At 40.9% G+C, this 27,419-nt stretch overlaps 1 protein-coding gene across 3 annotated transcripts; it reads right to left on the bottom strand.

Annotated features, from left to right (window-relative positions):
- Positions 1-234: 234 nt before the first annotated feature.
- Positions 235-27,343, bottom strand: eng (endoglin). 3 transcript variants are annotated; one of them, XM_088392465.1, is made up of 13 exons: positions 27,029-27,343; positions 26,157-26,256; positions 16,529-16,671; positions 12,567-12,680; positions 9,016-9,193; positions 7,327-7,531; positions 7,144-7,246; positions 6,867-7,059; positions 6,542-6,690; positions 5,674-5,907; positions 5,397-5,463; positions 3,517-3,627; positions 235-2,668 (listed from the first exon to the last, which is right to left on the bottom strand). In XM_088392465.1, exons 2-13 carry the CDS (start codon positions 26,200-26,202, stop codon positions 2,505-2,507), a joined length of 1,707 nt encoding a protein of 568 aa, XP_088248591.1. In that variant the 5' UTR covers positions 26,203-26,256; positions 27,029-27,343; the 3' UTR covers positions 235-2,504. The 3 variants fall into 3 exon arrangements, with proteins under 3 accessions (XP_088248591.1, XP_088248590.1, XP_088248592.1); XM_088392464.1 differs by having other exon boundaries at positions 26,157-26,294; positions 27,029-27,341; XM_088392466.1 differs by lacking the exons at positions 26,157-26,256; positions 27,029-27,343 and adding an exon at positions 19,075-19,433.
- Between the last annotated feature and the right edge of the window lie 76 nt (positions 27,344-27,419).

Raw genomic sequence — 27,419 nt, 5'->3', positions numbered from 1 at the left:
CCTGCAGACTTTCAGCAGTATGTTTGTGTGGTATGATACATAATTAATACATAACCCCGCAAACTCCAAAACAATGCATGACACAAACATTTTGGAGTTCCGAGTAACACTAAACACGGGGTTCAATTGTTTGCAATAACTCGGAATAGGCGGTTCCCTGTTTGGAGAATAACTGAATGTCAAACATCTGTCCACACGTCATCAGCTGTGTGTAAAATAATGACATTTGACAAATAAAGTCATTATCACTTTATTCATGTAATTTCCATAAAAAATAAGTATTCCTTCACAAACACAATACACAGTCCCTGGACTACAGTCTCAACAAATGGACATTTTTGTTAGTCTTGATGCCAAGTCAAATGTATACAGTAACTATTAAGAAAAAGTACATTTACAAAAACTATTGTGCATTTGGTCACTGCCTTCATTGAGGGATGGTCCCAATTCTTCAAAAGGAGGGGGACAAAATTGATAATTACATATAAAAGTCTAAAATATGGTGATACATTGATCCTGTAATTTTGCTATGATACATATTAATACAGGATGTAATGATTCATCAGCAGCACAATTTGATTTTGAATAAATGATTTAAATGAAGGCAGGAACTCAAACAATTTGATTTTTAAACATTAAAAATGAGACAAAAGTGTGTCATCGCTCCTCCATATATTGCACAAATACTCAAGTGGTGATTTGTACTGGCCCTTCTGTCATCCGCATACATACAAAAATGGAGAAGCACAAAAAGTGAGGCAGAGAGAAAGGTGAAATTCACCAAATCAACACTGTCCAATGAAAAGTTGGTGATTTTTTTGGGGGGGGGACAACAAATGACTGTAGAGAAAGAGAAGTCTATACTTTCTTCTCCCGAAAAACAAACACTTGGACTTTTGTTCGTTTTGTAGGGAAAAAAAAATATGACTCGTTTAGAAAAGTGGCAAAATAAAACAGATATTACTTTAGTTTTGATGTAAAACAAGTGACCTTTCTAAAATAACAAAAAAATAATGACTTGTGTATCAAAATCAGCAAATTAATCACTTTTCATTGGACAGATGATTAATTGAACATTAGACACAAAATGCAGTGCTGCTATGGAAAGCACTGATCAAGAATATTGATTATAGAGTGGATTGTTGAAAGAAACCAGCTGGAAATTATTGCTTACATCTATTTTATGAAAATAAGGCATTAAAAATCACATTATGGCTGTAACAGTAAGAGACGACGATAACTTTTTTTTCTACATTGCCAGCAATTATACATTTTTGCAATACAGGAATTTTGAGGAAAAAAAAAAAAAAGTCTAAAATACATTGACAACAACCCGATTTGCAGTCCAGCAGCTGATTTGGAGGCAACGTCGATGTTCTGTCCTTGTTGAGACAGTGTTGTGCTTACTGACAAATGCTACATTTCCTAACGTTGTCAAACAGATTGCTACCTTTAAAGCATTCAGAGTCCTTCCGTTGGTGGTTGTTGATTGTTTTTCAGGCAAGAAAAGCTATTATCAGGGCTGACATAGTGGTGGCGACAGGAAATTATGGAGACGGTAACCCGTTGTAAGAGAATATTTTTGGCAAGCCTAACCCTTTTCCCTTCATCTTCCACTCTTGTATTAACAAGAGCTTTAGTAGTTTTTTGTAACATCAAATTTGTCAAGGGGCGACACAAAATATGGCCATAGATGTGCCTTTCGATGTTTTGCTAACTGTTTGGTGACAGGTAGTAGGATGCTTATTTTACATCTGTCTTTTCACTTCATCACTAGTCCCTCAATAAGCTAAAAAAAAAAAAAGCTGTTAGCATCATATTTGTCAAAAATAGGAACCGAAACTAAGGAGACAAAAAATACAGTACAGTTTTTCAAATCTGTCTTTGCATTACCTAACTTGTCTGCCTAATACAAGTGCGGTTAGCCATCAAATTTATTGAAAAGGACAACAGGAACTCTGGGGACTGATTCCACTTTCGGAGAGAGTTTCAGATGTTTTGCTGAATTATTGAAGACCGCTTGAAAGATTTTTGTTGGTTCTTATGTTAACCGTTTTAAAGCAGTAGGCTTGCCTTTATCCACGTCTGTCGTTTGCTTCATCTCCCGCCGCCTCGACTTTGATTGTGCAACCGTCACAATCGGCGGAGGAATGCAGTGAATTTCCTGCTGGCTCTCAGGGGGGGACAGGGTTTGTTTTTCCTGTTGCTGGGAGCCAATTTGTTTTTCTTTTCCTCTTGCCCTCTTTAACTTCCTGTCTGGAAGCCACACTTTAAAGGGCGACCACAGAGGTGAGCGTCACACGCCATCCATTAGACATTGCCGCCAGCCGACAGTACAAACAACGCAATTGTATCAATCCAGGCTTGTATGTCAAAGATGGCGAGTTTCAATTTAAAAAAATAATAATAAAAGGGGCGGGGGGTGGTTGGGCCTCTTTATGAAATAAAAAAAATTAAACCCATAACTGACTCGAAAAGGGGTCGGCAATTCCCTCGCCCTAATCTCACGCCATGCTGCTGGTGGGGGTGCTCTGGGTGCTTCCGATGCTCGCGTTTGCGCTGCTGTTCTCCGAGGCGGAAGGGTTCGACGATACGGGCTGCTGCTTGGCTCCTGAGCAGGGACAACCGGACGACAAGGAGGAGGCCATGTCCAGTCCGGTCGGGTAGCCTGAATCAAGCAGGATGACACGCAATTACCTCTGCCAAGCTCCGAAAACAGGTGGGGCGGTGGTAAATGCTTGTTTGTTCATGGAAAGCCTCGGAAAGACAAACTCAATTCGATTTAATCTATTCTCCATTATTCGCCGAAAAATTCCTCTGTTGTTTGTGCACTCAGGCCAAAGCTCTATCTAATATACGGAATAGGACTGCCTGTGGTGCCAAGGAACAATTTTGAAGTGAGAGGAGGAGCTTTATTTACTCCAGCCATCATATACAATTGAAAAGTAGTGCTCTTTCACCATCCAGTAGCATCCTTAGGCAATCATAAATCTTTTGGGGTTGGTGTCAACATGTTTTTTTTTTTTTTCATTCACTGCAGTGCTAGGTAACAATTCCCCATTGATAGATTGCAAAAAGGTTTTCTTGAGGAAGGGTGTCCAAATATGTATAAAGGTTTGGGTTAAACATATAATTCTGTTTTTTGAATGCAGCTTCCTTTTAAAAAAATTATAATAATAAATCAATAATTACGCCTTCTTTTGAGTGAAGAAATAACCATTTTCAGGAAATAAGCCTCGTGAGTTTAACTCAAAAAGGTTCCCCCCCCCAAGCTTTTATAAAACAAACAAATTTGATTTTTGTTTGTCTTTAAAAAAAACAAAAAATATGAACTACTATTTTATGGTGTAAACAAAGATTTTCTAGATTGAATAAAAAAACTCAACCATTAAAAAAAGGCACCGTTCGATCGTCTACTCCATCGCTTGCATATGAGCAAACAAACGAACACTCCTTCTACAAACTATTTCTGAAAGAACCTTGTGGTATTGTTAAGCTTATGAAAGATTGGCCTACCTGTTTTAATTTTGATAAACCACAGCGCTCCAATTAGTAACACTCCTATTAGGAAGCCACCGAAAGCGATGCCCAGGATGGCGGGGATGCCAAAATCAAAGCAGGGAGTGTCTGAAACATACACAAGAAAAAGAAAAAAAAAAAAACATGACGCAACCTTCAACATTGGCGACAGCACTGAACTTTTTCTACACGTCTTCAGCTCTATTGGTACACACAGTAGTCGACTATGTTGACAGTCAGAGTGAACACCCTGGAGGCAAAATGTGGCAAGCATGATGTCAGGCTGTCGAAGAGCATTTCATTCCTGCTGCTTCAATGCAGCAGAATGGACTCACAACTAAAGAATCTTTTTTTTTTTCATATACAATGCCAACATTACTGAGTAGTTTGCATAAGCATCGTCAAAGAAACTACACATCATCTGTTGACCGCAGTAGTGACTTCTTGTGGACGCTTGGTCTTATTGCACAAAAAGAGACGAGTCACAAGTAATGAAATCGTACCAAATTGGACCACAGTGAGTGACATCAGTCGTCTGTAAATTGGTTGCCGTGTCAGTTGGTGCGCTTTGATGGCAAAGCTGAACAAACAGTGGCAGGAAGCAGGAGCAGGTGGAAAGGGATGACGTGACAGCGGGCCAGCACGGTGACGCTAACCCTCCAATTGCTTTTTGTTTTGTTTTGTTTTGTGGCTGCCTAATTTTTTATGGGAAAACGACAAATACAGTTTGATGTTAAAGTTTTTTTTTTTTTCTAATAATAGCGCTAACTTCTAATCCATTTTCAAAAAAACTATTGTTTTTCTTAGTTTGAAGGGAAAAATAATTGCTGCTTTGTTTTCCTTGAAAAACTACAAGTCTCCTTTTTTAAGTACGGGTTCCCGGGAGGAACATTATTTGTAAGTTCTGTTGTAAATCTTGGGGTTGGCTGTGACTTTTTTTTTTAACAGAATTGCACTAAATTCTTGCAAAACCACTGTGGTACTGTGCATTAACCAAAGGAAAGACAAAAAAAATTGGGAAGAGGCCAAAATAACAGCAGGGTTCCCGACTTTTAATCAGCCTCCACTTCCTCGCGTGATTCCACCGCTGGAATCATCGAAGTGTTTCTGCATGCTTGAGTAATGGCTGTCCAATAGGCCGACAATAGCTGGAGGCCCAGCGCCCGTGTTTGGACAGCGGCGCAGTCAAAAACCCCCGTGGAAAACACAAAGGGCTCCGGGCCGCGTCCCCTGAGAGTCGTTACTTGTGATTGTGGCCACAAGGTCAGGCTGCAGTCCTTCCTAGAGGACGAGCCCCCCCCTCCGCCTTCTCTCGGCTCCGCACCCACTTGGAAGGCGGCATCCTGAGTTCACTGCTATGACGACCGCCTATGCGCAGTTACTGGTGCACTCAAAGAAACAATAGCTAAACGACAGCCAGCAGTGAGGACACACAGCGAGGAGACCACTGGCCATTTGGAACTCCTTCAGTTCTGTGTCATCTTTGCAAAGGAAAAGTAAATTACACTGCACTGGTGGAATTTCTGCAATTGATGCACTTTGTAAGAAGAATAGCCAATAAATGTACTTTCACTGAAGCGTAAACCTAGAAAAAAATTGAAAGGACACAAAATGGGGAGAATATGAACTTAATATCACATCAAATTTAAGAATTTAAAATATACGAATAAATGAAAAATATTTTTTGGTGTTTTTAGAAAAAAAATCTCAAAAGAAAATGTTCAAAAGCAACTAACTGAATACATAAATTTAAAAATAATCATTAAAAGTATATATCAAGTGGATAAAAATAAGATACTAATAATCAATCAATACCATCTAAACAGTATAACGGAAGCAGCGAGTAGAACAAATGTTGGAGATTAAGCTGAACTCACTGAGTGTTTGTTGACAAGGCTGGGTGACCTCCAAGTTTCTTTTCACTCGTCCTCCATCACCACATTTCTGGTGAGCAGCAAAAGACAAACAGTTGACCAAGTGGCCCCGCGTTTGAGCATTAATGAGTCCCCATCCTGCCCTGGTATCTTCCATGCTCGTCATTTATTTAATAGACAGTGTGTGACGCGATTCATTTCTCACTCGAGATTTAATGAGGTGTCACGTCCTTTCCCTCGCTTGCGGTTTTAAAAAGTAGAGCATGTTTTGAGTTGTTACCTCGCTGTAGCAAAGTTTGACAGAACATTCCAGGTCCCAAGTGGTGGAGCTGAGCTCCTGCAGGTTATCCAAGGAGAAGCTCAGTCGTGTGCTGTTGGGGCATAAATTCGAGGAGCAGAACTCTGGTATGAAGCGGAGCTCCTGAACTACCGGGCAGGAGGAGCCCTTGGAGCGCACATAGCAGCTCATCACTTTGATAGTCAGAACAATGTCACCCAGAGTGTGGCCCGAAATCTGAAAAAATATGCAGAAAACAAAAGTTCCTGATTAATCCAAACGGGGAACTCTTACATAATTCTCCCCTTAAATTAATCACAATTAGTCACAGATGTTTCTAAGTGCCAAGAAAATAATTGGTTAATTGAAATCAATTACTTTTGTTACTGTCTTCGTTCATTCATTTTGTATCTGTTTATTTAGTTTGTTAGCTGGTTGGTTGAGTAATTCACTTTATTAGTTTTTTTTTCGTTGGTTTGCCCATTCATTCAATTCTTCATTTAATTAGGGAAACTCATTCATTTATTGTTATTTTTTTATAGCTCATTTAGTACGTTAACTTGGTAATGTGTTTGTTCCTTCTATTAATTTGGTGAGTTGCTTTATTGTTTCATTAGTTCAGTTAGGTTGTTGTTTTGATCATTCATTTTGGTAATTAAGTGTTTAATCAGACTTGTGTTGGTGAGTTCATTCATTTGTTAGTGAGCTAGTAAGTTAGTTTATTAGGAAGATTACACAATACTATTACATTTTGGTGAAGATCAATCAGACCACGACCTTGGCAGAGGTCCGCACTCATCTGGTGCCATTGGAGCTCTTATTGCAACCTACAACTTCATTCAGACTCTCTGGGACGTGTTGTTATTCCTACCTCGGCATAGATTTTCTTGTCGCACTGCACCTTGGTATTGGGGTCCAGGGGTGAGCGGTAATCAGGCGCCGTGTAGAACTGCATCAGCAGAGGCATCTGATGAGGCTCCACCGTGGTTGACGGCACGGCTTCTGTTATTGTTTCTGTCACTGAAGCACAGAGACAGTGTGTATATTTTGTGTATAGTGCCAAATGTTGCCAATTTTCCCTTTGTTTGACCAAATACAATAAAAATGTGTCCCGCAGTTTCTGCCAAATACACGAGATGATATGGATTGAGGTGAGTCCATTCAGCGTAGAGCGGAGGCCACTACATTTTGCTTACCTGCTGGGCTGTCTCGACCGAGCACCAGCAACAACTGGGAGCCCTCGGGTTTCATTTCGGTGTAGCTGGTAAAGGAGTCGGCCTTAAAATAATCCAGAGCCTTCTTCTGCACGTCCTCGGCTTGATCGCTGCTGAGCTCAACCATGGGCTGAATTCGGTGGGCCATGGCAGGCAGCAGAATCTCATTGTTAGACTGGAGAGGTTGGGAGGCAGGCCCAGTGAATTAGTCATGACACTGGGACGGGTAGAGTAAATAATGTAAGGCGGCCAGCCCTACGCAGAACTTGGTGTGCTGTGCGTTGAGGAAAGTCCACGTGGTGCCCCGAGGACCCCTCAGGAACACGCTGGACCTCTTTGTGTCCACACGAACTGACACGTTGCTGAAACGCCAAAAAGGAAAGATGGAATTTGAATTTTGCACTTCAGGGGGCATGGAACAATATAGTTTTTCGCCGCCTACCGAATATTGGCATCCTCTGGGATATTGATGATATGAAGCTCCCCGTCGTTGGCAGTGGGGCCGCGTAGCTGCTGTCTCTCTGGCTCCGGCGGCGGAGAGCAGGACTTGAATGAAGACGTCAAGGGCGCGGCTTCAATTTTCATGAAGTGCTTCTCTGATGGATCTTCGCTGTGCAGCACGCATTCTCGAGAACCGGCTTTTGTTCCTGCACAAGTAACATTGTTTTGAAACTCATGTGCATTTATTGACAAGAAAATGAAAACATCCACTACTGATTGACAGCCAGAATCATTAAGCATGTTTACCGTATTTTCCGGACTATAAGCGACTTATACTCCGGAGCGACTTGTGTGAAATTATTAACACATTGTTATTTTCACACTAAACCGCATGAAGGCGCTCTAGGCCTGTAGAATAATTGGAACTGCAACTGACTACGAGTCTGACGTAAGCCACGTAGAAGAGGAAATGCATCTTCTACTCCAAGTTCATGAAATAGGCCAAGACAAAAATCATCGTGCCCTTCACTTAATATATTGATGCACAAACTTTTGAGACAATCACTGCAAAAAAACATTCTGGCAACTTTTTTTGCAAGTAGTTTTAAAATCACCTTTGCAAACAAAAATGGACGTCATCCACATACTAAACAGCTTTCTACAAAACTTGAGTTTCGAGGAGGTTAGAGTGCCAGCTACTACAAAGGTTCCAATAATCACTTACATCTCCTTTAACATTCACTCAGACTATCTAGGAACGGAGGCATTGAGAATTTTAATGCCCACAGCTGCTTATTATGCATTTTCCTGTTGCTACCATGCATGGCGTGAATTCAGAATCTCTCTCGCACACTCTCTGGGGGAACTCAAATGTTGTGTTCTACACAGTATTCAGATGCACAAGAGTACAACAAGACCAACAACACGCCCACATAGGTCATGGAACGTTGGAACTTAAATTTTCCAAATCCTTAAGGAATATTAATCAATAGCCAAAAAAAAGGAAACCATGAGTTAGTATTTCACTGGACTACTTGAAACCTTTCTTATGACATGTTCATCTTCAACAAAGCCACATTCCATCCCTAGAGAACAACAAAAATAAAAGCTGGACATGTTAAAAAACAGGACTGTCAATTTGTGCAGGGTAAAAGATAAAAACATAACCCCATAAAAGTTGCTCAAGTTATAATATACATATATATATATATATATATATAAGTTATATATACTACTCTTAGCACGGTGATAGAAATAAGATCTATCCGAATAAATCTTCATTGAAAAGTCCGATTATTTGAGAACATCATTTTCCCCAAGAGATGTTTTCCCACAGAATAATCTTTTTGTTGCTCGGAATATCTGCGGTATTAACAACTGCATTAATCACTCAATTGAAGGCTCATATTTATTGGCGTGTTTAAATCCTTGCAGGGTCTCATGTAAAACGAGACCAGCTGATAAACACCAGTGTAATGGAAGAGGATGAAAAAAACGTAACCACCGGCATGCGCCGCATCCAGCTTGAGCCGTGTCAGGGCTCTTCTGTGGCTCAGTGCGCCTTAAGGAGGATTTGTTGGGGAAATGATTGTGTTCACACGAGCGAGGGTAACTCGGTTCGCTCCGCTTTGTATTCACCTTGCCGTGATAGGAAAAACAACACACGTACTACCAGCAAAGGCGTCCTCACCTTCTATGCGCTTTGAAAGCAGCACTTTAAGATTTTCCACGGTGGTGAAAGAAGTCACGCCACCGAACTTGCGAGTGGCCCACCTCACCAGCTCCTCGTCCTCACTGGGAAAGTCGACGGGGTGGACGTTGCTGTGTTTCTCATTGGAGCGAAAGCCCAGTGTGGAGGTGTTACTTATCTGTAAAGTGGAGACAATATTTAACTGATGAATGATTATCATGCTATCATCTATTATTACTAAATGATCACATGGAAAAACTTTTGATTTGAACGTTTTGATTCGTAAAACAATAGCAAGAATGCTGAGGTCATAGTTGAAAGCCAAAGAACAGCCAGCGTAGCGTCACCATTGTTTCTATTTCTACTTGCCTCCAGCATTCCCAGACTTTTTTTCCATATCAAACATGTTTGTCGGCCCCTTCTCTCTCTCTCTCCCTCGTTCGCTCATTCACTTATTCCTCGCCTCCGCCCAGCTCTACTTTGTGTCTATTCTCTCGTTCGAAAAGAAATGTTTATTATGGTTAAGCGTCCACGGGCCCGGTTGCACAACCCCCTTTGGAGCCAAGGTCTTTCCTTTGCTTCCTGACTGGGGCCAGGAAATGGGACCTTTTTTAGCTTTGTGCGTCACCACGGTCGGCTGGAATCTGGCTCCATACAAGGTATAAATATATACATCCATGCTGGAGACGAGACACTGCCGTTTCCGTGTCTGACCCAATGGGGAAATAATGGTCTTTATTTCGACACGAAAGTGGCTGTGCATGCATCGACATGTATGCAAAAAGACTGAAGCTACAAAAAAGAAATACTGAGTGTTGACCATTTATATTCCTTTGGATTTAAAGATCTATTCATTTAATTTTTAACAATATTGCTACAAACGTCTTGTTAAGCGCAACCCAGACTAAAAATAAAACAGCGGAGGATATCTTATAAAAAGCCCGCAAAGCATAAAATGCTCACAATATAATCCTCAACCTTCATTCTGGTAAATTCTGCATTATTATGCATTCAAATTCTGAATTTACTTTCATTTAGCATTAACCTTTTTTGTGGGGGAAAAATTTGACCTATTTTCCCCTGTTATAATAATTGCTTTAATAAAATTACGACCTTAGTACATGACTTTTTCCCCATAACGTGAAATTTTAATCTGTAATTTTTTCTGACAGTTTTAGTCTCAAATCTAGTCGCTATGTATTACAATTCAAAAGATGTTATGACTTTTCCAAACCTTTTTTTAACACGAATTAAAGAATTTCTCTAATATTAAAACTTGACCCTTTTAAAGCACATTTTCTTGTACAAATGACTTTTTTGCTCATTACAATTTGTGTCGTAACAACTCCTGCTAAATTCTTGTAATAGAATAAACTTCTTTCTCATACTTTTAACAACTTCTCTCAAATATGGCTATTCTTTATCTTGAAGACGCAAAGTGACTTTTCTGTGTTATTGGATTAGGGACAGACGAAGCACAAATGATAACCAGGTCAGCTTTTGATCCTGAAAGAAGTAAAAGTGCTGACTCTCCGAAATGACTTATCTTTTGGGGGCTTTTGTGTCAGCCTAAGTCACCAAGGTCGCACGTACACACGCACGCAGTCGCTTACTCGAGTGTGTCACACCGAAAAGAAAGAATGGTGAAAGGCGAGGCAGCCTGCAGGGAGTCATTGATTCGAATGTGACCATTTCACTGATGCTGAAACCAAAAATAGTACGTGCGACGGGAAATCTACCAAAAATACAAATGGGGAACTCCACTTACACTGGAATTTGAAAGAAGGTAATGTTTTTTTAATCGCGACACCACAGCGGATTTTAGCTTTAGATTTTATTCAGTGTGATGTACCATGTTTAAGGTTTGAGTTGCGTTCAAGGATCCCAAGGGGAGTTTGTGGGAATCTGAGATGAGATCTAAAAGATACTAGTTCTCATTAGCCGTTTTGGTACAAAGGGAGGATTAAAAAGTCCAACTACAAAGGGATTAAAGTTTAGTTTGAATTTAAGATTGATAAGAAAAATATTATCCATGGAAGAAACATCTTAGCCCCACCCAAAAAATAACTTTAATCAGTGATTTTTTTCCATAAAAAAATTTATTCAACACTATTCAGGATTTGATCCCCCTTAAAATATTACAAGTTTATTCTCCTATTTTAGGAGGGGGGGCACATTCATTAATTTGTCATATTCCTGCCATTAGTTATTTAATACAACTGCATTCTTAAAGTAAGTTTTTCCTTGCAATATCGTTTTCTTTGATTTTTCTTATCTTTTTTTTCCCCATGACGAGTATTCTTGGATGATTCTGATTTTTTCTTCATACTTGAGTTTCCCCCAATAATGTCAGTCACAGTGGGCTGTTTATTGAATGGTGCACTGCAAAATTAATTCTTATTTGTGAAAAAATAATAAACATCATTCTGCACACTCATCAGGGTCAAATGTGTGCATTTGCCACTTGCTGTGACCCAAGCGCTGAGTCAATGTCCCAGCGTTAGCTGCGAGGGTGACCCTGAGCCAACCTGTCACAATCGTGACACATGTCCTCGGATGCAGAGCAGCTGCTGTTTTCTCTGACACTGCACTTCAACTCTATTATCCCCCAGTGATGCAGCTCACCCCTTGGTAACAAAACAAGAATTTGAACAAAACATCCAGCGCTCCCAGGGTAACGTTGTCCAGACCCTTAGTCAGCCATGATAACAGTAATGCTATCACACAACTGTCAGCATATCTGACAGACGTCACATTTTTTTCCAGCATACGAAATTGTTTCCAATGCCGGGCTGCTTGTGTAATGTAAAATAAATAAATGAATAAGTTGATATGTTGAATTTTAAGTGATAATATTTTCTAGATTATAGCGAACCAAAAATAAAACTTTTTACTTTACTCTTGTAATATATTAGTTAAGGATGGGTAAGTACTGAGAACAGGTATGGGATGGCTGCCGATACCAGCCACCGATACTTAAGGTAATAATCATCTGACATTGTGCAGGTCCTCTTCTGCAATACTGTGGCGGTTTGACACCTCAGCAAATCATCCAAGTCAGAAAATCTCACTGTATTAATGGACCTTTACATATCAAAAGTACAAAAGGTACCGGAACTTAGTGAGAGTTTGATTCTTGGACAGATACATTTTACTATTGTTCATCTTCGGACTATAAATCTGAACAAAACTTCCCAGGGTAGTTTGTATGTGTTGCCTATTTAAAACATTCTTGATTGCCAATGTTGATGCAATGACAAGAGCTTCAAATCTTAATCCTGCTTCCGGGCTATGTGGTTGATAGGGGGCGACACCAGTAGCAGGATATAAGGCCACAAAAAGCACATTTGTCAATCAAGAAAACACTTAGCGGTGCAGACAAAGTTCAAGCTCACAAAAGAAAAGTGCAACGTGTGCAATAGCGGAGGAAGGTACAACGGCGCTACATGACAGCACAGGGACTTGGAGCTGCTTGGCAAGCCAACAAATTTTAGATAAAAGTTTTTATCTGAAGTTGGAGCACGACTAAGCGAAACATAAAGGCTACTTACATAAATGTTGACGCCAGCATTGCTCGAGTAAAGACCGTAGGCAGTGTCCCGCGACGTGATGATGAGGTTCATGGGTTTGGCGTCTGTCATCGTCAGAGAGAACATCTTGGCATCCTGATAGAAAATTAAAGCAATGCGGTTAACATTATTGAAAAGGGGGAAGAAAAAAAAAAAGGCCATTGTGCACACGTTGTTGCATCCCCATGAATAATTAAGTCACGCAGAATGGGTTAAGCAATGCGTCACTTTTATATGCAAATGTTCGACTGCTTAAGCATAAGAATGAGACAATAACTAGTAATGCTTATACGAGAGCTTCATAATACGGTGCTATCGGTCCTACTGCGGGGGAGGTTTGGCAGTAGATGAAAAGACGGCCTGTGATTAGGGAAAGACATTCCAGCGAAGCGGCGTAAATATTTCTCCCGCGCTGTCAAAGCGTCCCGGTGAGAGTTACGGAGGAGCCGAGTAATGAGGCTCGCCGAGTGTACGCCGTGTTGCACAAACAAAAGGACAACTATGCGGGATGGCACAGCATCTTCTCAAGGATCAATAGGATGAATAGAATGAGAAAAATTGAAAATGGTGATGTGATGTTCAAGGACACTCATTGACATATTTTCATTAAATGCAAGCGACGGGTTTCCTCATACAGACGCCTTTCTTTGCTCATTCAGGAAAAACCTGCAATGACATCAGTTCATAAAGAGAGAAGACAGACAAATAGAAGCGTGCTAAAATGAGTGAACTCCGTTTCTGACCAAATCAATAATATTTACGTGTGTGCGCCTGTCGCTAACCACTTATGATAAACATCCCGTTACATAACAGAAATAAATATGTCGAATAAAATACTGTACTATCTATATAGCCCCTCTCCTCAGTTATGCATAATAATAAACAACCTATAGAATTTCACGACAGGTTTAAAAAAAACATTCCAAGACAAACTCTGCCTGAGCAATTTAATTTATCACATGATTAATGGAGTAACACCTCTCACTACTGATGTAAAAGAATTTCATAAAATGTGAGGTCATGCTGGAAAAGTGTGTGCACTGTATTAGCATACGACTAATGAAATAGCTTCTCTTGTCAGTTATTCATAATCTCCAGTTTGGCATGCGAAAGGTAAAAATAATCCATTGAGTGAACAAAGATCATGACATCCTCGGTCACATGCACACAATGTACGATGATACCGACTATGGTAAAAAGGTCATTACAAATCTTGCCTAACCGAAAACGAAAGTTTTAGTATTGATAAGCTGATGCACAATTTGTCTTTACCGGCCACATAAAATTATTGGCGGGCCGTATCTGGCCCCCGGGCCTTGAATTTAACACCTATGATGTAAGAGGCCTTACCAACGATGCTCATTCACTGCGTAAGTTATCCAAATTGTAATTAAGCCATCTTCCTCCTCTCCTCCCGCCTCCCAACAGCATCGACTCAATTAACAAAGCTCCAAATTGGCTTAGAGGAGTGAGGCGTTTCGTTTGAAGTGTTAAAAATAACTTCCAGCTGCAGTCGAACCTAACTTACACTTCTCAGCCTATTGCGTAATCAGCCGAGGGTGTGACAGCTATGCAATGTCAACACGTCTCCGGAACAAGCGGCGTGCCAGTCACTTGCTCGGTGCAGATGCTAACGAGGTAAAATGTGCTTGCTATTTTTAACAACTCTGTGCTGAGCAGAAAATGTCACACACAAATGAGAACCGGTGAGCAATTCATTGTAGTTTAGGGGTGCGTAGTTTCGCAACATTGACACGATGACCAAAACAGATGTTTGGTCTTATTTTTGTTCCTCCGTAGTTTGAACCTGGACACCCACAATATTGTTGAGTACTCCACAGGAACACTAATTAAAAGATGCTGCCGTCTCTTCGTAACATAAAATCAGATTTAATACTGTGCAATGTTCACATTGAGAAATTAAGGCGTCTGTTAGTGCTGCTGCTATTTAGCAACAAAAGTTCACAGAGTTTAAAAGTGTTTGATGTTTGTGTGTGAACAATGCTTCTTTCTCCAGACTGTAAAAACGGAGACGTCTATTTGAGGGCCGAGTTACTCGCACACAATATGTATCGTTTGAAAGTCGTAACTTACAGTGTGAGAAGATTTATAGTTTTGAATCAGACCAAATGAGCATTTGTGCGTCACCGCTCCAAGACACTGTAAAAGTTATTGGAAATAAACACAAGACCGTAATGTCCCTCCAGTGAAGATTTAAGGATCACTGAAACTCATTAAGGTGGATTTTTTTTGGTGGGGTTAGAGTGTAAGATTATTTTTCTGGGCCGCATCCAACAGGGAGACGATGTGCAGGTCTAAACGCTAAATTAATTTTCTTTCCACCACATTTTGAGAAGGAGCCAAGAGAATAGTAATGAGCCAGGTCGGGCCAAAGAAAATTTGCAGAACCTGTGCTGAACAAATTAAGTCCAATGAGACCTCCTAAACTAATTGTCTAGCAAGTTAAACACATTCGCTTCGCATATAAAACAAAACAAAAAGAAAAACGTTTAAATTATGTAGTTTTTTTTTTTTTTTAACAAGAAAGAATACATTTCACACAATGGCTACCAGATATTGAATTATTCAGCTCCTTGGTCAAACTACAAATTCTAAGACGTCCATCACTTTTAACGGTAATATTGCACCTCGACAAAATCCATTTTGGTTTGTGCTATTTCATAAAACAACTTTCACTCGGCTGCCTTGCTGCTACCTCCCAGATTGAATCTTTCGACAACTTGACTGAGTGACTGCAACCAGACGCCTACGTTATCGTAATGATAAACATATGAGAAGGACGGTCGAAAACAGAGAATCTTATAAGACAGCAAAAAGAAGACGAGTGAGCACCAGCTGATAAGGTCGTGACAAATGCGGACCGTGTCGGTGAAATATGGAGTGTGGAACAGCGATAAGAAGGTGTTAAAGACTCCAGAGTCCCTTTTCCTGCCAAGTGAATCCCAGTTCCTTCAAAGACAAAGGACACATTATTTGATTGTGGAGTGCAATCTGGGAATACCGTATCAATACACCTGAATAGGATATCAACTGTGGAACTTTTATCTCAGTAGAGTCACCACCACATGACGTCATACTTTGCAGCGAACATCTCTCCTGACTGTACGTTTTGAATCCTCTGATATTAATATACACAATTATCACATCAACACAAAAAAATACAAACAAGAATTCCTATTTGTATGGAAATTAATGTTGGGAAAAACAACTTGCGATGGTATCAGGAGAAATAAAGCAAATTCCAGAAGGGGGAAAAGAAAACAAAGCAAAACTCGACGAGGAAGGGAAAAATAGTCTAAGTAAATAATAATTTTGTGAAATCTAAATCTCTGATTCTATTATGATATATCGCACAACCCTATACCAACATGACATGACTAACTTTTAGTTTGTGTATTAAAACATGATTATATTAAGACTGCATCAAAATACAGTTTTGCTGACATATTTGTGAATGGCAGATTCCATTAGAGCAGGAATACGGATATGAAAAATGTATTTCAATGCTGATCCAACCCCTCCCGTTCATTTATAAGGAGAAACCGGCCTTGACATCCTGTATTGTCCTGTCAGCTGCAGATTATCATCAGGCAGTGATGTCGGCCACGTGCCAGAATGCGGTGCGATGGATATAAATATCAAATAAGCAATGTATGACATCTTGACACTTGGCAGTGATGATGGGTATGATTGCACAACTTTCTGCTGAATATTTATGTATGAGCGGCTGCGGCAGTTTACGTAACTGAGGTTGAGGGAGGAGTCTGAAATCGTGTCTTCCTGCAAATGCTAAGAGCGACGTTTACATCAAAGCAACAATCAACATTTGTGCCTGGGATTGATTTACATGTCACGATTAGACAAAATCTACATAAACAATTCGGTTCTGTATTACTACATTAGGATCGGCTCAACGTTCTTACCGTGGGAGCAAAATTGAGCTTGAGGATGTGGACCTCGGCCTTGTCCTGTCCCACGAAGCTGGTCCAGCAGCCCAGTTGCAACTGCCTCACATATATCCAGGAATTGTCGCTTACCTCCACAGGAACACACATCGGCCGTGAGACTGGAAGATACCGCAAAGAGAAATTTGTTGAGCCATGTTGAAAATTGTCACGAGCAACACGAGGCAATTGCTTGGCCTTTGCAGTTGTATGCTCTCCCAGGGGCACATTCTCGTTTTACTGATAAATTGAGCCCAGATATGTGTATCAGACTCGTGGTCCAAAAGGGTTTGAACTCATTGTAGTAACAGTGCGAGTATCACTCTATGTGCGACTCATACGCCGCTGTTTAAAAACAAATCGTCTGGGACGCGTTTATCAAACGTGTCAGGATAAGCAGCCGCAGTCATCCATCAATCCACTGGTATGAGGCACTGTTTAACCCCGGGGGGGACCCGTGCCTCTGGAGGAAGAATCAATCTAGAGCGACCTGTCTGGTCACGGATGAGGCATGGGAGGGTTAAACGAATGCTGTGACCTGGGCAACATGTGTCCATGCTCTTATGTTACACAGCGCTGTCAACATACTTTACACTGACCAGAGGGAAAGCAGTGAAAGGGTCACATGACTTTCTCAAGCCAATCTGGATCAGTAATTCTTTCCTGACCCATGTCCCATGAAAAGGGTATAAGTTAACTAGCGTACTACTATGGGGAATGGCAATCCATCTAGTTCATTCTGGTTCTGGGACTTTCACTCTCTAATTGTTCTGAATGACTACCGTATTTTCCGCACTATAAGGCGCACCTAAAAACCTCAAATTTTCTCAAAAGCCGACAGTGCGCCTTATGATCAGGTGCGCCTTAAATATGGACCAATATTGAGCCACTACAGCAATTCCCTTTATTCCAACATTCAACTTCACTACTTTTTTTCAGACTGGATCATCATCACTTTCTGACTATTTTATGGAGACGACGATGACCTTCCAATGGTTGCGTAGTCTTACAACTTTGCCTTGCCATAAATTACTGTAGCACAGTCCAGGTTTTTGTGCTTCGATTCGAACTGAAAGAGGCATGAAGGGCAGTTGTGTCATTCATGGAACAACTTCTTCACGCCTTCCTGCTCTGTACTGCAGCTTGACTTTGTCCATCCCCATCAAGCCGGAGGTCAAGGCTGGCTTCCTGTTATTCTGCCTTTCTGCGCTCATGTCTCTAGCTCAATAGCCACCACGGCCATAAAGGCATTTTTCTCTTGTTCTGCTGTGACGGAATCAACTTTCCATGACAGTCACCCCAGGAGATCTCGCTCATAAATCGTGTTGATTGCGGATTGCAATTGGGAGTGTGTGTGTGGGCATGTGTCACATTTTTACAACGCACCATAGGATATGAACAACATTCATTTTGCCCTCGTGACCCAGGAAATGCCAATGGCCTCGCTAAGCGTTTTGCTGGTAAATGAGGTATGGAGGACTATTTCATTCCGTGTCCTCTTTATCCACTTATATCACCCGCCTCCATTTCCCATTTCATGAGAGAGGGAAATGTTTACGGCAGCTTGCTGATTTCCAGTTTGATGTTTGGGTTTTGAGTAGGTGGTTAGCAGATGTGGGAAGAACAGACGGTAAATTAACCGAATTCCACCAATTCATGTCTCAACGTATCAGCGACACGGACAAGTGAGCGAACGCTTTGAGGGGTGATTGCGGTATTTTAAAACCAGGTCCACAAAGCAGCTGTTAAGTAAGCCCGTGGGATATCTGTCGTTGACACGGCTATCACGATGAAAGGATGCCAAGATCTAGTGATCAACCTCAACTCAAAATTCTTTCACACACAAAGACGCCATGTGTGGTTAACCTTTCACTAATACAATGGCTCAGCTCTCTGACTTCTCAAGAAATTACTGTTTTCTTTGGTACTCCTCTAGGAATAAATGTTTTCTGGGCAATATCCAGAGATTAAAAATTGTGTTTGTGGTGCACATGACCTGATGACATGATTTGTGGTTTTGATATACACAAGACCTCCAGCAAATAACATTGACTCCACAATTCAACTGTTTTTGGAATATCACAGATATCCAAAAAAAAAAACTTTGTGTTCATGTCTCGCTTCCCTCAAGCGCAGGTTAGTTGTGACAAACTGTTGCTTTTACGTGAGCAGCACATAATACCTTCGGATAACCATATTCTCTTCACTCGCCTCTCCAAATAATAGCTTCAGTATCTTGGAATAGAGTGCTTCACTGAAGGAGTTTGAATTTGATTGGCTGTCTAAAAAGATCCCTGCAGAGTCTTCCTTTTATAAGATGCAATCGACGGCAGACATTGCAAACATTGTGAAGTATAGGGGTTTTTTTTTTGTTTTTGTTTTTTTGTTTGGGCCAGCACAAGCACCAATCACTGCTTATATTTCCCAATAACCATATATATATATGTATATAAAATATATATAAAATTTCTACATCACCTCGCTCGAGCTCCCCCTCATTTTCTACACTTCCTGCAACAACTCACCTCCCACCAGATTTCACAGTGTAACTTCTCCTTGAGCGAGGCTTTCCATTTGACAGATTTACTCGGGTAAGGATCCCTGCGGAGACAGACTTGCATCTGACAGGATAAAACATCACTGCGTGTCGGCGGCAAAAAAAACAACCGCTGTTCACCAGAATGCAGACAAATGCCCCCATTGCAGCGGTTGCCGGTGTTTTTCACACCGTGTCGGACTTAGGTGGTCCCACGGTGGTTTTAAAATACAGGGTTTGGTTCATTTGCTACATTTGCTGCAAGGTATCATTGGTTTATCATTATTCATCATCGACGCTCTTTCGGATTATTTGTCAGCTCGGCTGAGCCGTTTGCATGCTTCGATGGAAAGTCAAAGCGAACAACTGAAGCGTAGAAGTGCTGTAATCAGACTTTAAAGGGACTTCATTTGGACAGCACAGAACATCATAACCCTTGTAAAGACAAGGGATGTGATAAAATCACAATTGCATCATCTCGCATCGATACCTCATCATCGGAACTTAATATAATCATCGTATATATCTTAACATTTATATTCTATTGCGAAACTTAGCATCAACCCAAACCAAACTAGCAGCAGACTTTTGGATGTATTTCTTCAAATATTAAAAATAAAAATTTTACTCCATGGTACAATGCACCTGGTTTTATTAGCGGTGGTGCTCCAGTCATTCTTTTTTTTATCACTTTACCACATAATTACGGTATTGCACTCCAGTTCGGATAATAGCCCACTAATATTTGTATAGCAACGGTATACCACTGGTTGCTTTAACAATGTAAAGAGGAGCAAGCCGACATTATCATCTCCCCGTATTAGACTGCCCATGGGAGTCCATTCCTCTCATTTGTTTCCAGGATTAAATGAAAACACTCTTATTACTCCTTAAATGAAAGCTCACCGTCCGTGTAGGGCCAATATAATTATGCAGAGTGCACTTGAGTTGCACTACGGGTGACCGGTGACTGTATTTGGGCGTTCCTGGATACTTTGAGGTGATTTATCTTCTTCGGGGATCAATGCAGCCCAACACAGAGCAGGCTGGCTGGCTGGCATCCTGTAGTTCTACTTATTCCCTTTTGTTCCACAAAAGCTGCTAAATCCCCGACAGCAAGTGTCTGGACTTGTTTGCACTGACTTAGCATACAAGCACCACACAACGTGACTAAAATGTGTAAAACAGTAAGATGGACACGGTTATGCAATAATTAAAAAAAAATAGTTATGAAGCAGCATCGTGGAAGCCAGTAAAGTATTCATTGCAGGGTGTATGCGTGCACTGTATTATTCTAAGGGCCCATAATCCTCCCTTCAGAGTAACATCGCTCCACGCTCTGTTAAACATCATAGCGATAAGGACATTTTTATCTGTCGAGGTTCAACCTGAATAAAAGCAACTGAAGGGAGGTTTTATTTTTGTGGGAGAGGAGTGAATGTGAGGAGCCCCATGTTAGAAATATAGGCGGAGTGCTTCATTACATTACAGGTACAGATGAAATTCTATTGAAAAAATGCAATTCACCAATATTTAGCCATTAATCTTGGAAGCAGAAGTTTGCTGCGGAACCATATTATGGAATCATTTGTTTTTCCAGTCCAATTCTCATCTAATATTTAAGAACCGTAAATTTCGGACTATAAGACGTTTTTCGCAAGTTTTGAACCCGTGATCACGAGTTTTAGCTGGTGCGCCTTATAGTCCAGTGCGGTTTATAATCCGGAAATTACTGATTATGTCATCATTATTTTAAATTTCATATTAGGTCAGTAATATGCACTTTAAATAATTTAAATTGATGTTTTGTCCTAGGCCAGCACAATTAAACGATTACACGATATTAGATGATTAATTGTGCCTCTTACTGTAAAATTAGGTTGCATCTGGGGAATCGCAACGAGGAAGGAGAGGGCCCAACGTTCCTTTCGTAGTGACTTGTTAGCTATGGCGGGAAAAGGCGCGCGTCAAAGCAACAACACACCACACGCACGTATGTGCGCACACACACAGACACAGACACACACACCTATTGTCCCGCCGTTTCCGCAGCTGCAGATTGAGGCCTGACCATCCACAGGAAGGTAAACAAGCTCTTATCAGTACTCTGCAGGGGCATGCACTGTCCCTTGGCCTCTCACCCCTGTGCTTGCTGTACATCATCACACAAGCTTCCTGAGCATCTTACTTCCTCAACCACCTGAAATACTATCCATAAAACACAAACACTCACGCACGGTGATTAGTGGTGTCAAAGTTTTAACAGCTTACAAAGGCCGTGAGCCAAACGGCTACTCCAGCCAGGCCGCGCTTGGAAAGGAAGCCAGGACGTAATCGCCGAGCCTGGAGACAGCCTGTCTTCACACTAACGCTGTTTACCCCTGAGGGAGCCATTCGTCCGTCGCCTCATCGTTGTCGGAAGCCGGCGGAACGGCGAGTCCAGCAGTGGCGTATGGAAGGTCTATGGCTCACTTCCTCTGTGCTCGCTTTATGCCCATAATGAGACGTTCCCTATTCATGCAGGCATATTTGCTTCTATGCCGTCTTTTGTCGCATCATCAACAATAATATATCACTTTCACCTACACGCTCTTATACCGCAAACTGAAGCTTGGGGTTCAACTCAACTACAAACGATAGTAATTTTCATATCCAACAATTTTGTTAGGATTTAACAGTTCTTGTCCAGTAACACTGATACCACTATCAGTATCTCTGTCCAGTATCGGTACTCACAATGTTTAATACTGTACACAGTGATGTCATGTCACCAGCCTGATACATAGCTTCTGTTTAGGAGCCATCTCAGCAGCCTGCATGTCCAGATGCTTTAAGGACACATGACAATAATTTTAGGTGAATGCAATTTATCCTCTGAACAAGCTATACACACCTTGGGCAGCTGCCCCATGAGTTGAAAAATCGCTGAGCAGAAAAAGTTTTCCAAATCCCGTTGATTGCTCTGCATGCACACAAGTATGTTGGTAAACTTAATAAAATATTTCTATAAAAATAACTACAGCTATCTGGGGTGTTTTTAGAAAAAGGTGCTGAATTGAGAAATGCCATTTAATTGAATCAGGCCATGTGGTACTCTAACCCTTGCATCAGAAAAGATTGATTGCGTAACATAATCATACATCTGCATGTTAGATGTGCACAATGACTAAATTAAAAAGTTCCGTGCTAATTAAGCACAACGGAAAGCAGAGACAAATGCCACAGTGTCTGTTCCTAATCACTGGAGATTGATGTTGCTCGGCAACAACCTATGCATCATCCGCAACAAGCAAAGATGAGCCTCTATTTGTTTATTGGTGGGTTGTTTTTTCATTTTTGACTGATTCTCTCCTACGGATATGGATGACTTCCAATTTTGAAGGCAGGAACGCAACGAAAGCTCTGATATTTGAATCAAGACACAAGCCAAATGGAAACAAGGGGAAATGCACAGTGCTTACGAGACCAGAGAGGTTATCGCTCTCAGATAGCTCGTTTAATACTCCTGACAACACATTACGAGCTAATTAAAATGTTGCAGCAGTTAGGAGTTTGACTTCCAGTGATGAGGAAAAGTTGGAAATGTTAACGACAGCAGGGTTTCGGTATCAGCAGAATCTTAAACGGATTTGTGAGGCAGATTTTAACTCTGGCGTAAACTCAAAGGCTGTTCACTTGCTGTCTGGACAGACATTTGCTTTACAGGGAGTCTCCAATAATACCACCGATAATGTTGCTATGTTTGTTGCTATTCATTTGAAAAATAGTCGATAGAGAAGTTAGTAAAGTTGCTACATATAGGAACCAAGTCTTTAAATAGGCCGAAAATAATGATTCTGTGTTAGAACTAAAAGAGTTTCATGCCTCAATATTTGAATGAGGCATGAAAGCGTCACAAGTGCATATTAACCATTGATGTATCCTTTGAGCATGTTGATGGAAGAAGGTCCAGACATTTTAAGACACCTGAAAACTGTTTTTTTTTTTTTCTTAAACAGCACAATATGTAAACATGGTTTGGTCCAATGCTAAAAAAAAATAACTGGGACATCAATAAAACACCATTTCTTTCCAAATCACTCGGGATTTTCTAATTACGTCAACACACGCACACACACATTGTCACTCTCAGCCATGAAGATGCGATAGAGATCTCAGGTCTATAAATAAAGATTAAGCGGTATGGCACCTGAATCAACAGGAAGACTACCCGCCCAGTGCTCGAATCAAGAGGCTTGCAAACACCTCGATGGGAATGAGTTTGTTCCCAATGTCCCACAAGGATTTTTTCATAAGCTTCTCAACAAAAAGTAATAGAACTAGATTTAGCACAGAAGTGACATATATTAGGGCAGTGACTTGGGAAAAACTTGAGCTTGTCTCGGACTGGACTTCCAAAAGTCTTGGTCCCGTTTTGGTCTCGCCTTGGGAAAGTCTCGGACTTGGATAGTGTGACCTTGAGCATAACACGACTGTTATAGGCAAATGAGACCTCCAACACTAACAAATCAAATTTCTTACATAAAAACAGAACTTTTGTTTCGGATGTAACATTTATTGGGCAAAGTCCACAACCTTAAAAGATTGGGGCGAAGCATATCAAAAAATCACGATACGGTGCATTAGCGTCGAGATCATTTTTTGTGACTAATCTGCCGGGTTCAATTAAAGCGCTTATGCTCCCCCGCATAGCATTATCCTCATTAATTCACGTCCCGAGTGACTGATTGAGTGAAATTAAGATAAGACTCAGCCATAACGACAAATGAGCTTGCAGTCTTTGAGTACTTTAGGTCAGTGGCTGGTCAAGACGACCAATGACATTGCACCCTAACAGATCCATCCAAATGTCGGTACTTCCTGCGAGAGCCACTGGGCCTGCCCGTGGGCACAAACGGTCGCGAGATAACGGCGTACATAATGCCAGGTCTTATCAGTGCAGACAGCAGGCATGTTGACATGGGCACAAGTGGTCGCCATGCTGACGAGGCATTTATCTCAACGATGACTAATGAGCCGTTCAGAGCAAACTGCGGAATAAGAGCACTGGGCCAGACATCACAATATGGACGAATGTTAGTATTATTTTCAATAGTCCATGTCGTGTGTGACAATTAAGAGATCTGAAGTTTGTTTTGTTGGCAGAAAAGAAGCAGAGGAGCAACTAGTCAGGTACCACAAGTAATTCCCAACAATAAAAATGACAAGGTGAAGCGTTTGCAACGACACTGCAGTTACAAAATAAGCCAAAAGTCAGTCTTCTTACTTTTTGATGCCCTTGTGGCACTATGCTGCTTCACAGAGGTCAGTCTTGGTACTACGACAGATGTCAAGTTCTGGGTAAGAGACTACAATTGTTTGTGTACATTTGTAGACAAAACTGAAATTTTAATAATTTTGTAGGACCACAAAAAATAAAGCAATATGTTCTGTATTATTATGCATGTGATGACTTTTGTTAATTGTTCTTAATGTAATGGCGTCAACAATATTGTCCATGGTTGCAGTTCAATATTTCTGGCCAGTCAAGACTTAAAAGTATACATGAGGAATGAAGGAGATTGGCACTGGAGCCTTCTTTGCAGTGCATGGGGAGTTGAAAGAGAGGAAAAGCAAGGCAGGCAGAAATGGATTGTTATTTGGGAGGGGCATAACACTGAAGGAGATTGAAATCGGTCTGGGCTAGCGACAAGTGGTCGCGTCTGTCTCCCTGCCACCCAGTCTGACGGCCGCCCGGGGCTGGCTCACGCCGCATTAAAACACAGGAAGTGGCCTGTTTTGACTCGCCACGCCACTTTTTCGCATGACATCGGCCTCCTTTCGTCTGAGAAAACCCTCTCACGTCATCATCCCTTTCCACTTTGTAATCCTTAACAGCTTCATCTCTATTACATTATAATCAACAAAAAGGGAATTCTGTAGTTCCCATCTGCTATCTCTGGTTGTACTGTATGATCTATTTCGCTTTTAAAACTGTTTTAACCACCCCTCCCCTTTTCTCCAGGCGCTGGGTAATCCTGCTTTTGTACTTTTCTCCCAGCTTGTGGAGAGAAGCTCCAGGGTGGGCACAACTCACAGTAGGAGGTCCACTAGCTCCAAAAGTAACGTACAGTAGCATACTGTGCACCATTTCCTGTCTGACAAAATGCTTCCAAGCACGTCATAAATCATATTTCAGAATCAATATCTCAGTTAGGCGCACAGACAACTATGTAAATTTACACTTGAATGCATTGATCAGAGCTGCGCGTTATTAGAATAGAACGTCGAGTAGCTTGTGTGGAATTGTTGAATCGCGTCTTGGAGCGGTCGATACCAAATTTGCCGCTTTATTTGGCTGCAAACCCAATCTGACTTATTATTATTGTAGCCTACGTAAAACTGGAAAAATAAAAGCACAAACTGTTTAAACACAGTAGTGAGAATAGAAAGGAAAAATCTCATTTCACATGTTTATCTGTTTTAACTAAGAATAACAAAGCAAAAGTAAGATTATGGGAAATAAATTATAAATAACACCACTGTTAGATTTGTGTTTCATTATTCCATTGATAATGGGAGAAAATTCCAATAATTTGAAATTATTTGACTTACGTTGTCTGAGGCACATGCAGGAAAAAACACTGCATCAATGATGCTGTCACTTAGAATTCGGGAACATCAATACTAGACAATAGAACATGAAAAGGAATAAAAATAAAAACTAGCAACAAAACAAATGTGTGGTGTTCAGGAACAAATAGTAATAGAACAACAACTTTTGTGAAGAGTATGATGACCACAATATTACAGTCGTGTCTCGCACGCAACTCCCATGTTCATTATTTACTATTAACTGGTGTCCATCAACATTCTTATGTCATATATCCGACAACATATCATTAAAGGTCACTACAGCAGCTTCTTCTTTAGCCCCCAATGTCTTCTTTAGCCCCCAAAAGCTGCAACCATGTTGATTGCAATGGTCTCATGGGTAGTATTGATTGGATTTTGCAGGTTTGTAAATTTAATATATTGCACATAGATATTATTTACAGTGTATTTTGATAAAGGTATGATCAAGTGGCTCACCTGAGACAACTGCAGCAAGGCAGAGAAGAAAAGAGAGCAACTCCATATTGGACTTCAGTTGACCTTTCAAGGGATGTGGATGGAGAATTTCAGTCGCCTCCTGGAGGTGCATGCGTCTGCTAATAGAACTTTCAGGGCCTGGGAAAGATGAGGTCGAATGTGGATTTTGAAGGGCAAAGCAAAAGCAATGGGATTTATTGACCAACAAGAGCATCCCGCCTTCCCTAAACAAAATATTGTTGTTGTAAAGCGAAGACATAACACACTCGATGCACACAAAAAGAGAGAAAGCACAGGATTTTGCAAAAATCACCTGACATCTTCACCCCGGCTTCCTTGATGCATAATCGGTTATCGTCTGGGCTCTGTACAGGGAATGTTTCAGGAAGCGCTTATACAGCAAAGCTTTTTGCTTTAAATAAAATCACAATGCGGGATCAGATAAGGAGCAGGAGGCCGACTCCTGTTATGTGAATCACATTGGAGAAGGGGTGGGGGTCTGTAATTTGTTCAATTTATGAACCGACAACCCAAAAAATAATGGCAAAAGTGGGATTCAGGGGATGACGTGAAAGTTGCAAAATCCTTGATGGAACTTGGAATGTTAGCGACAATAAGAAGGTTAATATTTATCAAAACTTTGCGTTAATATCAGATAAATATAACTTGAAAGAACTTTATAAATTTAGCAAAGGGCGCATGGAAATGATCGGGTTTAATCTGAAAGAAGTGAAATGTTGCGAAAGTGGCGTTACAGTTGGTCTGTTTGCAGCAACGCGCTCCAAAACGGCTAATGTTTACAAATATGAAAAACAGTGAAAATGGCCTATTCATAAAGTTAACAAACGTAAAACATTGGCGACAAAACATACCTTTTCAAAGCGGCACGCGGTGAGTTAGAGAAGCTGGAGGGATTTTAGTCCACGCGTGGATGGTGCGGCTTTCCTCAGCGGTGTGAGCGAGTCAGACTTGTCCAAAAGTTTGGCCACTCGTCTGGGCGGCGCACTTACGCATTGCTACGCCCCCCACGGAGGCTGCCTAATATAAACTCAAATGCTCCACTCTAGTACGGAAAAAAGTTTATATTACAAAAACATTTTCTTCAATCAAATCTCAGACTGCCACTTTTTTAATTTAACAGCTAAATACAGCTTTTAACTTCAACTATACAATGACAATAAGGTATCAAATCCAGGTCCAGAAAGTAAAAACCCTACCACAGTTTGGCTTAAGCCACAGGTGCTTCGAATCAACCAACAGGTA

Source organism: Syngnathus floridae, chromosome 12 (assembly GCF_059516105.1).
Source record: "Syngnathus floridae isolate MCC-2025c chromosome 12, RoL_Sflo_1.0, whole genome shotgun sequence".
NCBI lineage: Eukaryota > Metazoa > Chordata > Actinopteri > Syngnathiformes > Syngnathidae > Syngnathus > Syngnathus floridae.
Note: the sequence above shows the minus strand (reverse complement) of the source record. Positions and strands in the feature narration are given on the sequence as shown.

Bases quoted from the DNA above. Each gene is read 5' to 3' on its own strand.
- eng (XM_088392464.1), bottom strand. From the start codon at position 26,268: ATGCACCTCCAGGAGGCGACTGAAATTCTCCATCCACATCCCTTGAAA. The intron at 5,908-6,541 runs GTAGGAATAACA...ATATTTTTTCAG, and splicing joins ACAAGAAAATCTATGCCGAG to ATTTCGGGCCACACTCTGGG. The intron at 2,669-3,516 runs GTAGGCCAATCT...TGCTTGATTCAG, and splicing joins GTTTATCAAAATTAAAACAG to GCTACCCGACCGGACTGGAC.